This window comes from Pelobates fuscus, chromosome 3 (genome assembly GCF_036172605.1).
Source record: "Pelobates fuscus isolate aPelFus1 chromosome 3, aPelFus1.pri, whole genome shotgun sequence".
NCBI lineage: Eukaryota > Metazoa > Chordata > Amphibia > Anura > Pelobatidae > Pelobates > Pelobates fuscus.
In genome coordinates, this window is record NC_086319.1 from 99,197,361 (window position 1) to 99,210,261 (window position 12,901).

A 12,901-nucleotide genomic window follows, 5' to 3' on the forward strand; every position below is an offset into this window, starting at 1 on the left:
TATCATTTTAAAAATAGAAACGTAAATAGTGATTAATGATACATCATACTCAAAAAAAAAAAAAAAAAAGGAGAGAAGAAAAAAATTAAAGAAATGGAAAAGTAAAAAAACTAAAAGAAAAAGGAGAAGAGAAAACCACTCTAAGTTGTTTACAAGTATTTCATGTCTTGCACATCTTCAGGACAAGATATATCTTTCTGAATCTAATACTGAAATCGATGCATTCCTTTAAAACAGAATTTGGTTTCCTGCTTGAAGCTGAACTGTCTGTGTATATACATGCTTCAATAGAGATACTAAATATACTCTTATGTCAGGGGTAGGCAACCTTTCAGCAGCAATGTGCAGAAATAGGATTGTGATGTCTTGTAACGTGACGGTCCTGTGGAATTGTGTGTGTGGATGGGTATGTCACATTGTGTGTTTGGTGGTGTGTATATGTGAGGGGCTGTTTGAGGTATTGCATATGAGAGACTGCATGTGGGGTTGTGGATTGTTAGTGGTGTTTAGTTTGTGAGGATTGTGTTTGTGCGTGAGCTGTTTGTATTATTTTTATGGGGAGGGTTATTCTGCATTGCTGTGTACATCTAGTAGTTGTGGTGATGGCTTCCCTGGATTCCAGTGGGGACCAGGCTGGCGCGGTAAGGTCAAGGACAGGAGCTACAATAGCAGCTGAGGGCTGCTCTACTCCAGTGTGGATTCCCATTCACAAGTGCTGGAATGAAGTAATCTGAGATCACTTCCTCTAAGTGCTGCAAAGCATAAATTGAGGATTGTCCTTCATCATCTTTTCGTACTAGCAGATAACGTTTCACTGGTACTCCTGATAGGCCAGAGCCTGTTGGGCTCTAGCAGCCTTGAGTGCCATGCAAAGACACTTCAAGTGCTGTGCATGGTACACGTGCCATAGGTTGCTGACCCCTGCTCTATGTTCTATATTAAAATCGATGCTCTGGATGGTAACATTTGGTCATATGTACCTTGAGTTCTAATCAACATATAGAGTTAGACACACTGCTCTACTGACACATTACTATACTATTCCTGGGTATGTTCCCTTATTCTTCTCACTCAATTAACCTCTTTTGTTCTTATATTTTCTAACGTTACCAATGTTGTTGTTTTCATCTCCCTTGCACACCTTTGCATCTATCACGTCCTCAATGACTAAATTGCCCCTCACAAACCCCACACGTCCTTCTTCCTCATTAATCTCCCACTGTCAATGTAAGTGGGAAAACAGGCCTATCCCGTTTCGGCCCAAAACTGGTCAAATTTGCAGAAATTAAAAAAAAAAAATGTAGATTTGTTTTTTTGTAGTGCAAAGTTTACCAGACATGCTTGCATTAACAATTCAGATGATTATATATCACAATGAAAGATAGTAATGATAACATGAAAAGTCAATAATACTGCACTTGGGACGGAGGGTGGGGGTGGGGGGGTAGAACACTATGGGACAGGGGAGGGGGGAAAGAACACTATGGGACGGGGGAGGGGGAAAGAACACTATGGGACAGGGGAGAGGGGAGAACATTATGGGACAGGGGAGGGGGGGAGAACACTATGGAACAGGGGAGGAGGGAGGAAAGAACACTAAAAAAGAGGGAGGGGAGAGGAACATTAAGCGGGGGGGACCACTAAAAGAGAAGGGAGAAGGGAAGTTTTTCATATTAGATTAATTAAATTCATTAAAAAGTCTATTTATCAAATTTTAGGAAAAAATACTTTTTTTAAAATCATTTGAGGAAAAAAGTAATTTTCGGTTTCGGTTTTCGGCCAAGGGCATCCTGAATTTTCGGTTTCGGGATAGAATTTTCATTTCGGTGCATCCCTAACAGGAACAATAGGTTGATGAGCAACCTGCTCTAAAGAGCACACAATCCAGAGGAGTTGAACAAGAGAGCAATTCTGGTAAAGAAAAAAAAAAGTGTAGAACTGACTTGATGACGACAGTGCCCATTCTCTTACACATTTTGTATAGGTTTGACACAGAATAGGGCCATTCCCAACATGCTTATCCCACCCCATCTCCAACTGCACTGGTAATACAGAGATTTCACCTATACATTAGCAGTGCAAATCCACCCCAACTATGGAAAACAATGATAATCTCTGGTGTCAGGCGAGTCTTCCAATATCAAGAATTGTGTGGAAGGATGCTAGTAGCTCAATAAAATGTATATCATATAAAATATAGTATCTATTGCAAGGACAGGTAGTTTGCCATAACCTTGTCACGTGTTTAATAAATAACATCTGTAACGTGCTATCATTTATTTTTTGTGGTTAATAATTAATGAGTGTTCAACATACTCTATAAATGTAATGTATTTCACGCTTGTCTGCTAGATCGATTCCTTTGTTATTTCTGCCATAGACCTTCTGGAAACAGAGAAAAAAAAAATCACATTCCACCATACTGCAGAGATAACCCATCTGCTGGCATTTGTTCCATATTCATAGAATGCAATTCGACGTGACTAACCAAGCTGCTGGTTAATCTTGAAGACGCAGCACTGAGCCAAATATTTTTGTCAAAGGGTGAGCCCAGCTCTAGGCAGTGCTTACACTTTTACACAGGAAGCTCCCGTCTAAATTGTACATGGTTAAGAAATGTATTATAAATTACTTTAAAATAGGTTTAATGTGAGATTTGAGCTTGCAGAAATTATAACTAGATCATTTTTTTTCAATTGCATTTAGGCCATTATTTTACTTTGCTTGCTCAGACTTTAGATAACTTACTTTCAAGCTAAACTTGTATTAGTAAAAGTGTGGCTTGTTGTAAATTCTGCGTATTTAACAACTTTCAACTACTTCTTCTCTGAACAGATATGGGCCGAAGCGCTGGGGACGATGGATGTAGACGGTTGAACTCACAGGTAAGAACATCATTTCTGGAATTTAATTAAGGGGGCACTCTAATTTAAGAATACAAATGCATGCAGATTTAGATTAATGAGCTTCCTATTACGAGTTAAAGAAATACGTTTTAATTTACCATTAATACCATGTTACTTTAGTGTTGGTACTACCACTACTTCTCCTCTAGCAGAGATCATCATTACGCTATGTTTCCCCATAGAGAAACATTGGGGTGGGGCATGCAGGGCAATTGCCTCGTTGTGACAATCCACACCTCTATAGAAACTCCTTGGCATCGCTATGGGTAATGTTTATGGTTTTGTGTGAAGGCCCTGAATGCAAGTATTTCCACGATTACAGAAACCATAATAGGAGGCACCACTAGTGGTTGCCTGAGTTGCCTTAGAGATAACAGAAAACACTTTTTTTCTCAGAAAGGGCAGTGCTTGCAATTGTCAGACTGCATTGACAGTTTATTTACTCCAAAATCACCACATAAAGCTATATTGTTTCTGGTGGCTAGGGATAATTTTGTGTACGAACCCTTTCCCCCTCTTAGACTTCAAGTGCTAAGGAAGTTTTCGCAAAATCTCTAGTTTCAAACGAGATACAGCAATATTTTTCATGACATCGTCACTATAAAGATGTTTTCACTAGTTGATTGGCTTATAGAATGTACCGCTCATTAGTTTGCTCTCTGCTCACTGTAAACAATAGCAACAGTGTATAGCATTGACTAGAACAGTAAAGTAACATTAGAACCAGGAAACCTAAAATCAAATCCCCGTCAGACCACCAAATGTCCTCATAAATTGTAAGCTTGTTTGAGCAAGGCCTTCCTCTCCTTTATATTATTGTAAGGCACTGTGCTTTACAAAGCAATGTAGGTGCTATGTAACTGCTAATAATCATAAAATGCATGACCCAAACTCATGGTAAAAAGATCCAGACTCATGACAAAGCAGTTTGTAGTAGGTCACAGTTTCTGTTTACATGTACAACAATACATGTTGGTATTTACAGTGCCCCATCTGGTGTTTGCTTGGGAAAATTACCAATTTTGTAAATGCTTCTTGTTCTGATTGTTCTGCATTCAGTCCGGGTTTTTTTTTGGGTTTTTTTAAACCAAACATTTTTTTCTTAACAGTGTCAGAGAAAGAACATGTTCAATAGAAATAAGACTTTCCATTTTATGTTTTTGGTGTAGAAGTTGAGCTAAAGCCCCCTCCTCATTCCACCTTTATTGAGAAATTTGGAGCACAGTAAGAAAAAAAAATAAAAAATTATTTAGGTGCATATGAAATAAGAAAAAAATTTGTTGTTTTTTTTCTCAGTCTTTAGAACTTTCTTAAATGATATATTGGCAACTGCCATAAATTTCACATATTACGTTTTCCTAAGATTTTGCAGCAATATTGGTACGTTGTGTCCAGATTCTGTTTAACTTGGGAAAATACATTAAAATGTATTACAGAGGGAATGCAGATGTTGGGAAAAGGCTAGAAAATATATAAAACATATTACTAAGATATTTTGAACTTTTTTTTCTGGATCTTGCAGCTGTGACAGATGGAGATTGGTAGCATTGCATTACATTCTACAACTGTCTTGTCTATCTATATCTTACTATATGCTGCCCATTCTGCTCCTGTAATTGATACAGCATTTTAGAAATGTGCCCCAAACATTCAGAGAATGTTAAACTTTTGATGCATTTTGCTTGATTTGAAAATATTATATCTTTCTTTAAAGGGCTTCCAGAACAGCAAAGTGTGGTGCTTCTTGGCATCATAACCAAGTCTTACATCATCGGGGGATGGCTACTCCGTACTGAAAAAGTCACACCAGAGAAACTCAAAGAAAGAAGCAAAAATGGCAAAGAAAGGGCGTAACAAGGGTGAAAAGCCCGAAGCCCTAATACTTGCTCTTCAAGCTGCTAATGAAGACCTCAGGACAAAGTTAACAGACATTCAAATCGAGCTTCATCAGGAAAAGTCCAAGGTAAAAAAAAAAAAAAATACAACATGGACATGTTAAAGAGTTGCTTTGAGCACCACATGCTCTTCATTGATTTGAAGTGATTTGAAGTCAGTATGTGTAATAGTTCACTTTGCAAAGATGCATATACGGACATTAACAACATTGGTGTTGTAGGTATAACTCTACCTCTGGTGGGATAATTAGCTAGCCCAAAACAAAATTCTAGGTATGTCTAATGTCAAATATGTGCAAGCTTGCGCCTGACATGCGGGCCAGGCAGCCAATGATGGTATGAAGAGGTCGGAGCCTGCCCTCAACTCAATCCATCCTCCTTTTTTGGCTTTTGTGGGCAGACCCTGTACATAGTTACATAGTTACATAGCTGAAAAGAGACTTGCGTCCATCAAGTTCAGCCTTCCTCACATTTGTTTTTTGCTGTTGATCCAAAAGAAGGCAAAAAAAAAAACCAGTTTGCAGCACTTCCAATTTTGCAACAAGCTAGGAAAAAAATTCCCTCTTGACCCCAGAATGGCAGTCAGATTTATCCTTGGATCAAGCAGTTATTACTCTACATTGAAAGATTATATCCTTGAATATTATGTTTTTGCAAGTATGCATCTAGTAGCTGTTTGGACATCTGTATGGACTCTGATAAAACCACTTCTTCAGGCAGAGAATTCCACATCCTTATTGTTCTTACAGTAAAAAAACCTTTCCTTTGCCTTAGACGAAATCTTCTTTCTTTCAGTCTAAATGCATGACCTCATGTCCTATGTAAAGTCCGGTTTGTGAATAGATTTCCACACAATGGTTTGTATTGGCCCCGAATATATTTGTATAATGTTATCATATCACCTCTCAGGCGACGTTTTTCTAAACTAAATAGGTTTAAATTCGTTAACCTTTCTTCACAGCTGATATGTTCCATTCCTTTTATTAATTTTGTAGCCCGCCTCTGCACTTTTTCTAGTGCCATAATATCCTTCTTTAGAACAGGTGCCCAACATTGCACAGCATATTCAATATGTGGTCTTACCAGTGATTTAATAAGAGGCACAATTATATTCTCGTCTCGAGAATGAATGCCAATTTTCGTGCATCACAATACCTTATTGGCCTTGGCCACTGCTGATTGACATTGCACATTGTTGCATAGTTTGTTGGCTATAACAATTCCCAAGTCCTTTTCGTGTGTTGTTATCCCTAATTCGCTTCCATTAAGGGTATGCGTTGCTTGTGTATTCTTTACGCCGAAGTGCATAACTTTGCATTTTTCAACATTAAATTTCATCTGCCATTTGAGTGTCCAGTCCCCCAGTCTATCTAAATCCTTCTGCAGCAAAGTAATATCTTGCTCACATTGTATTATTTTACAGGGTTTTGTGTCATCTGCAAACACTGAAACATGACTTTCAATGCTTTCTTCAAGGTCATCTATGAACATGTTAAATAGAAGGGGTCCCAGAAAAGACCCCTGAGGGACACCACTTGCCACCTCTGTCCAGCTTGCAAATTTACCATTAACGACAACTCTTTGTACTCTATTTTTAAGCCGATGTTCTACCCCAGAACAAGCATTTTAATTTAGACCGATTTCCTTGAGTTTGAACACTAATCTATTGTGTGGAACTGTATCAAATGCCTTGGCAAAATCCAAATAGATCACATCCACTGCAACACCCTGATCTATACTTCTACTTCCTTCTTCGAAGAACGCAATTAAGTTTTTATGAAAACACTGTTTTTTGGTTGGAGTAACCCTTCAGGTTTGGATATAGAAACCATGTGTTCTTTCTTAGAACCTCAATCTGTTATTTTGTGTATGAGTAGAGACAGACATGCTATGCATCGCATTAGGTACTTGTCTAAAGAACCACATTTAGGCACACCACAAGAACAAGCAGGCATGGCTGAAAGCAAAATTATTTCTATTTTACCCAAACTATCTATAACATGTTTCTAAGCTCCATTCCTCTCCATGATCTGTACAAACTATAGTGAACTGAAAAATAAGTAGTAAAATTTAGTTCAAATAATGCTGATTTAGCTATTTTACTGATAAAATAATGCTGATTTACCTTAGCTATTTTAATCTACATTTTAAATTTAGTTTTTCTTTTCAATTTTCTACAGTTTGGTGGTTATTGAATAGGCCCTCTAATATTTGTTTTTCTTCATTTAGTTTGTAATTTGAAGAGTGTACCTATTGTCTGTACTCGTGAACACCAGTTGTGTGGTCTAGCATTTAGCCTGTGCCCAAAAATATGGGCGTCCTTCTTGGAATTAAGGATTTGCAACTGAATAGTATTGTAGATGTTTTAGCTTAGAATTAGAGTGTCAGCTTATGGGAGCACACGCTAGTAGTACACCTTATAAAATTGCACGCATAATAGCTTTTAATATTACTCACCGTTATTTTGCTAAATTTGTAATGTATCCATTTAATTATCTGAGTGATAGTTTGATTATTAATGACTTTTACCCTTGTGAAACCAAAGCAAGCAGTACATTTTAGGCTCCTCAGAAAAATCAGATCACATCATCTGGTACATCTTGACTTCACATTTAGGGTATGTTGTATCAATAAAGTGCTAAAATGTTATTTCCTTATTGCAACACTTATTGTATCAGGGACTATGTATTTTGTTAATACAGCACATTTTCTAGTCAATCACCTGTTTAGGATTCTTGTGGGATTAGACATTATTGCTTTTTGCTTTGACTGTTTTGCTTTCTCTGATTTAGGAATTTGGCTGACCTGCTTTCATTTCCAGGATGTCTTTCTGTAGTAGAATGAAGATTAGATAAGTCGTAAATAAAAAGTCATTGCTGATCATTTTTTTTTTTCAATCTACTACCTTGACCTAAAATGCTGTTTTTATTTTCACCTTCATTTTTAGGTTTCTAGGCTGGAGCGGGAAAAAAACCAAGAAAGTAAACGTATTAAGGAGCAGGAGCAGCACAAGCATACAGTTACAGTCACAGAACTGAAGGCCAAGCTGCATGAGGAGAAAATGAAGGAACTTCAGGCAGTAAGGGAAAACTTAATCAAACAGCACGAGCAGGAAATGTCTCGGACGGTGAAACTTAAAGAGGCAGAAATCCAACGTCTTAAATCAGCTGTCAGTTCCTTACGGGACGGCAGCAGTGACAAAGTGAGGACTGCCCTGAGTGCAGAAGCACGGGAGGAGGCTAGAAAAGTTTTTGACTCTGAGCGCCTCAAGCTTTTACAAGAGATCACTGAGCTTAAGTCTGCAAAGAAGCACGTGGACGAGGCTCTTAATAACATAATACAGGCTGACAAAATCAAAGCAGGGGATCTGCGCAGTGAGCACCATTCCCATCAGGAGGCTATTGCCAAGATCAAATGGGAGAGCGAGAGGGACATTCGTCGACTGGTAAGTTGGCATGGCACTTTAAGTGTAACAATGACAGTGTACTCAGATTTTACTTAATCTTTACCTTATCTTAATATTTTTGTTTGTTTGTTTTACTTTAAGTTGGTTGTTGGAACATTTAAGTATCAGAGTTAATATGTATGTAGACATGAAATTGTTTTATCCATTTCATAACTCAGTTATTTGAAAAGGACACTCTAATCACCAAACCCACTGCATCTTAATCTGTCCCTTTTATCGATAATGTAAAACATTGTCATTTCTGAAAAATAGCAATATTTGCATTTGTCCCCACTATCCTGACAGTCAGTATAGGATCCCTCTCATAAAGACCTTAAAAAAAATAAGGGCTTCCCTTTCAGCATAATCACATCTAGACTTTTAATGCTTCACTTCTTATAGAGAAATATTGGATTTGATGCTTCTTTATTAAAAAACATCCAATTGACAGAGCTCAGCAGTTGCCACATATGTACCTTGTCCCCAATACTTCTCTGTGAGGTTTGGACAGAACCCATCATTAGTGATGCTCCAAGGAGATTCTCTAGTAGTCTAAATTCTACCAATCTAACGTTAAAAAAAATGTGCATATTTATTTTTAATATTGGAGCCTTGTGTAATTATAAGGGCACACTTTTATTAGGAACTGTAATACACAAAGTGCATGTTTATCAGTTTGTATACAAATCTGAATGCATTTTATATTAATAACATTTGACATATATAAATAAAGAGGCCATACATTTAAGTTTGTGATGATACCGAAGCAAACGTTAAACCACAAATCGAAACAACAAAGAGTATTATTTTTTAATATATTACTCATTAACACCAGGTGTGTGCTAAGTTGTGTGCATGGGATGACTTTATCTCACAATTCTTTTTTTTCAGCGGGCCTTGACTGAACATAGGGTGTACCAGGTTGCTAGGATCGGTGGTAGCCTCATTCTAAAATTGTATATATGCAAGTAATAGCTTATGCCAATACTTACTGTGGATTGCTAACACGAACAGAGCAAGAGGGAGCTCATATGTTCACCACCTAACCTAATAATCACAGTCACCCATTTATCCACTTGTGTAAACATACTAAGTCGCATACACCTAGCCATACAATAAACATTTTCCACCAAGTCACATGCAAAGTCACTTACCCCCAGCCACTGAGTCATTTACTGACTACCAGGCTATTCACCCACCTCAATCTGCCACCATGTCCCCTACCACATCCACCCAACCTACCTTTAAGTTGAATGAGCATTATGGAAAATGAGCTTCAAAAATGTATGTTGTGTTACGTTTAGCCATGGTTTATGTGACTTTTGACTACGTAAAGTAAGTAAGTGTGTTTAGAACCCTTCCTACAATGCATCGTTGACATTTGACCTGCAAATATTGCTGTGGAGTAGGAAAATAGGTAGCTGCTCTACAGAAATGCAAAAGGGACAGAATACAGCCCTGGTTTAAAAATGTGTTTCTCTTCACTTTAAAAACCAGCACTATATCAAAAGGAAAATATGTAGCACATATACATTATATATACTTTTCTAGAAAGCAAAGGATTTGTCTAGATTTTTCTGAGTTCTGTTTAATAATAATAGTAATCTACACACAAAGGTGCGTTGTTGTTTTTTTTGTTTTTTACTAATTCTCAATGCCAGCATTGGTCTATTCAATATTTTGTATATGTGGGTTTAGTTAATTTAGACATTACACTACATGGTCACCATCATGTTTAATATGCAATTGACTGAATATTTACAAAATTGTCAAAATCAATTACTCATATCGGACATTTTTTTATTTTCATTCTCCCCAGAATTGGCCACCCACACATCTTGTATTCTTATTTACCTAAAAACTTGTGATCGAAAATCTTCTAACTGGCCTACCTTTACTGTACATCATATACTCTGTTAACAAATGATAGCAGCTCAAGCATTAGACTCTCTGTGAATGTGTGATATTTTAATGTAATGTTATGCTGTAATGCAATCTTTATTTATTTTGCACTGTAGATGGACGAAATAAAAGCAAAGGACAGAATCATCTTTTCATTAGAGAAAGAGCTGGAGACTCAGACTGGCTTCTTACAGAAGTTGCAGTTGCAAAAGGAAGCCTTGGATGAACAACTATTTCTAGTAAAAGAAGCTGAATGCAATGTTGGAAGTCCCAAACGGGAAATCCCTGGACGAGTAGGAGATGGCTCAGAGCACTGTGGAAGTCCGGTACTAATATTGTAAAATTCTAATCACTACTTAAATATCAAACATATTGCCATTATTGCAAACTTCACGTAGTGAAACTTGAAGTATAATAAATTATCATTTCTACGCTAATATGTTTTATGAATACATTTCTTAGCATTGTTTTTTATTGTGCGTTACCTTTACTTTTTCATTTGTAATCTAATCATTATATATTCAAGCGCCATAGAAATAAATGACATTTTGTGGAATAGAATTAAACACATTACAGTGTTCTCAATTTGGGGTATATTTCCTAACTTAACTCTGATTGGTGTTTCTCCCAAACCTTACCAGATCTGTTACAGTTGTTGTTGTTATTATTATTATTTATAAAGCGCCAACAAGTTCCGTAGCGCTGTACAATGGGTGGACTAACAGACAAGTATTTGTAACCAGACAAGTTGGACACACAGGAACAGAGGGATTGAGGGCCCTGCTCAATGAGCTTACATGCAGGGCTGCACCTCTTCTGTGGAATGCCCTTCCCTTCTCCGTAAGACTTTCACCCAGTCTCCACTCATTCAAAAAATCATTGAAAACTCACTTCTTTAAGAAAGCATATCAATTAAACTGTAAGCAGGTTTTTATCCCGCACCCTCATGACTCCTCTCCTGCAACTGCCAAAAATGACCTACTAAGCCCTCAATTAATACTTTTCTAACAACCTACTTCGTACCCCTACTTTTACCCTTTGTGTCACTATACCCCACTGACTCTAGAATGTAAGCTCATTGAGCAGGGCCCTCCACCTCTCTGTTCCTGTACGTCCAATTGTCTGGTTGAAATTACATGTCTGTTAGTCCACCCAATGTACGGAATGTGATGACGCTATACAAATAGAAACATAGAAACATAGAATGTGACGGCAGATAAGAACCATTCGGCCCATCTAGTCTGCCCAAGTAATAAAATAATAATAATAATAATAATGCTAGAGGGAGTGGGGTAATGTGACACAAAAGGTACAGTTGCCTTTTTCATTAGATATATTCTAAGAGTATTTCTATTCTATAATAATGTGACATTTTAATCACACACAGGTGGACACATTTAACTTACTACGTGACTTCTAAATTAAGTGTGGGTGAATCCAGAAATAGTTTTGCAAACTAAACATTTTCTAACATTTTGTATAGATCAGCATTAATTCTGTGCAAGACACTGGGTATAATTTATTACTGAATGCAAGATCATCTTGAAATCAGCATCACCTTTTATTTACATTTATTCCAGTGTAATTGTGCGGACTGGTTATACAGAAAGTGAGAAACACCTTAAAAGCGTGTAATGTATATTTTTCCATACCTTACTGCAGTTAACACCTACTGAGTCCCAGATACAGACTCCTTTTATTGAGCTTGTATAACATTTGATGACTTTGGTTAGAAAACCAATTTGTAAATAATCATTCACTTATGAGAATGCAAATGTAGTGCTAGCAATCTGGTGCGAAATATACCTGGTACTAATGGATGCAAAGCAATTCTAAACTATAAATATAAACCTCAGAATTGCATCTTAATTTTCCATTTTTTTTTTGCATCCAAGTCTCTTACTATTTTTCATCAAAGAGATTATTACTAATCATCTCTATGCCACTAAATTACTAGAAAAATTATGCTCTAGAAAAAAATGATAAACTTGTTTAACCCCTTAAGGACACATGACATGTGTGACATGTCATGATTCCCTTTTATTCCAGAAGTTTGGTCCTTAAGGGGTTAAATGTATTTTCCTGTTGTGGCCATGCCTATTGATTCATTATGTATTCATTAAAAAAAAAAAATCTTCAAACTACGACCACTGGTCATATTAACTAAAAACATTCATATTTCCAACAGAAAATGTTATGACAAGATCACCGTTTAATTGGTATCTTAATAAACAGTGTTGTTTATTAAAACCACCCTCATTTGTCAGAAATAAAGATTATTTTGGATGACTAGTGCTTTAACAAAATGTTTTCTGTGAATAAGAAATAAATGTTTTTGGGTCTTTTTAGGACTTACGGAGAAATCAGAAAAGAATGGCAGAGTTAAATGCCACAATTCGAAAACTTGAGGACCGGAACACTCTATTAGGGGATGAGAGAAATGAACTGGTAATATTTCTCAAGTACCATTTTACTTCTGAATGTCTGTTCACTGATAACAGTATAGTATAGAACAGGCTTCACCAAACTCCGGCCCTCCAGATGTTGCCGAACTACAACTCCCATGATTCTCAACCTATCTATTTAATTCATAGAATCATGGGATTTGTAGTTCAGCAACATCTGGAGGGCTGGGGTTTGGGGAAGCCTGGTATAAAAGAACCAAATTACTTATATGATTATTCTGTAAAGTATGTTTTGTCACGCACTCTGCAGAAAATTCATATTTTAAGCCAAAATGGAACAAGGGAAGT

At 36.9% G+C, this 12,901-nt stretch overlaps 1 protein-coding gene across 2 annotated transcripts in view; it reads left to right on the forward strand.

Moving 5' to 3' along the window:
• Positions 1-12,901, forward strand: part of JAKMIP2 (janus kinase and microtubule interacting protein 2) — a 130,221-nt gene that overhangs the window by 70,900 nt on the left and 46,420 nt on the right. For both annotated transcript variants that reach the window (XM_063447371.1, XM_063447372.1), the window contains exons 2-6: positions 2,836-2,885; positions 4,621-4,869; positions 7,749-8,246; positions 10,265-10,474; positions 12,498-12,596. In XM_063447371.1, the coding sequence (XP_063303441.1) occupies positions 4,741-4,869; positions 7,749-8,246; positions 10,265-10,474; positions 12,498-12,596 (936 nt within the window). In that variant the 5' untranslated portion in view covers positions 2,836-2,885; positions 4,621-4,740. The remainder of the gene's footprint in view (positions 1-2,835; positions 2,886-4,620; positions 4,870-7,748; positions 8,247-10,264; positions 10,475-12,497; positions 12,597-12,901) is intronic.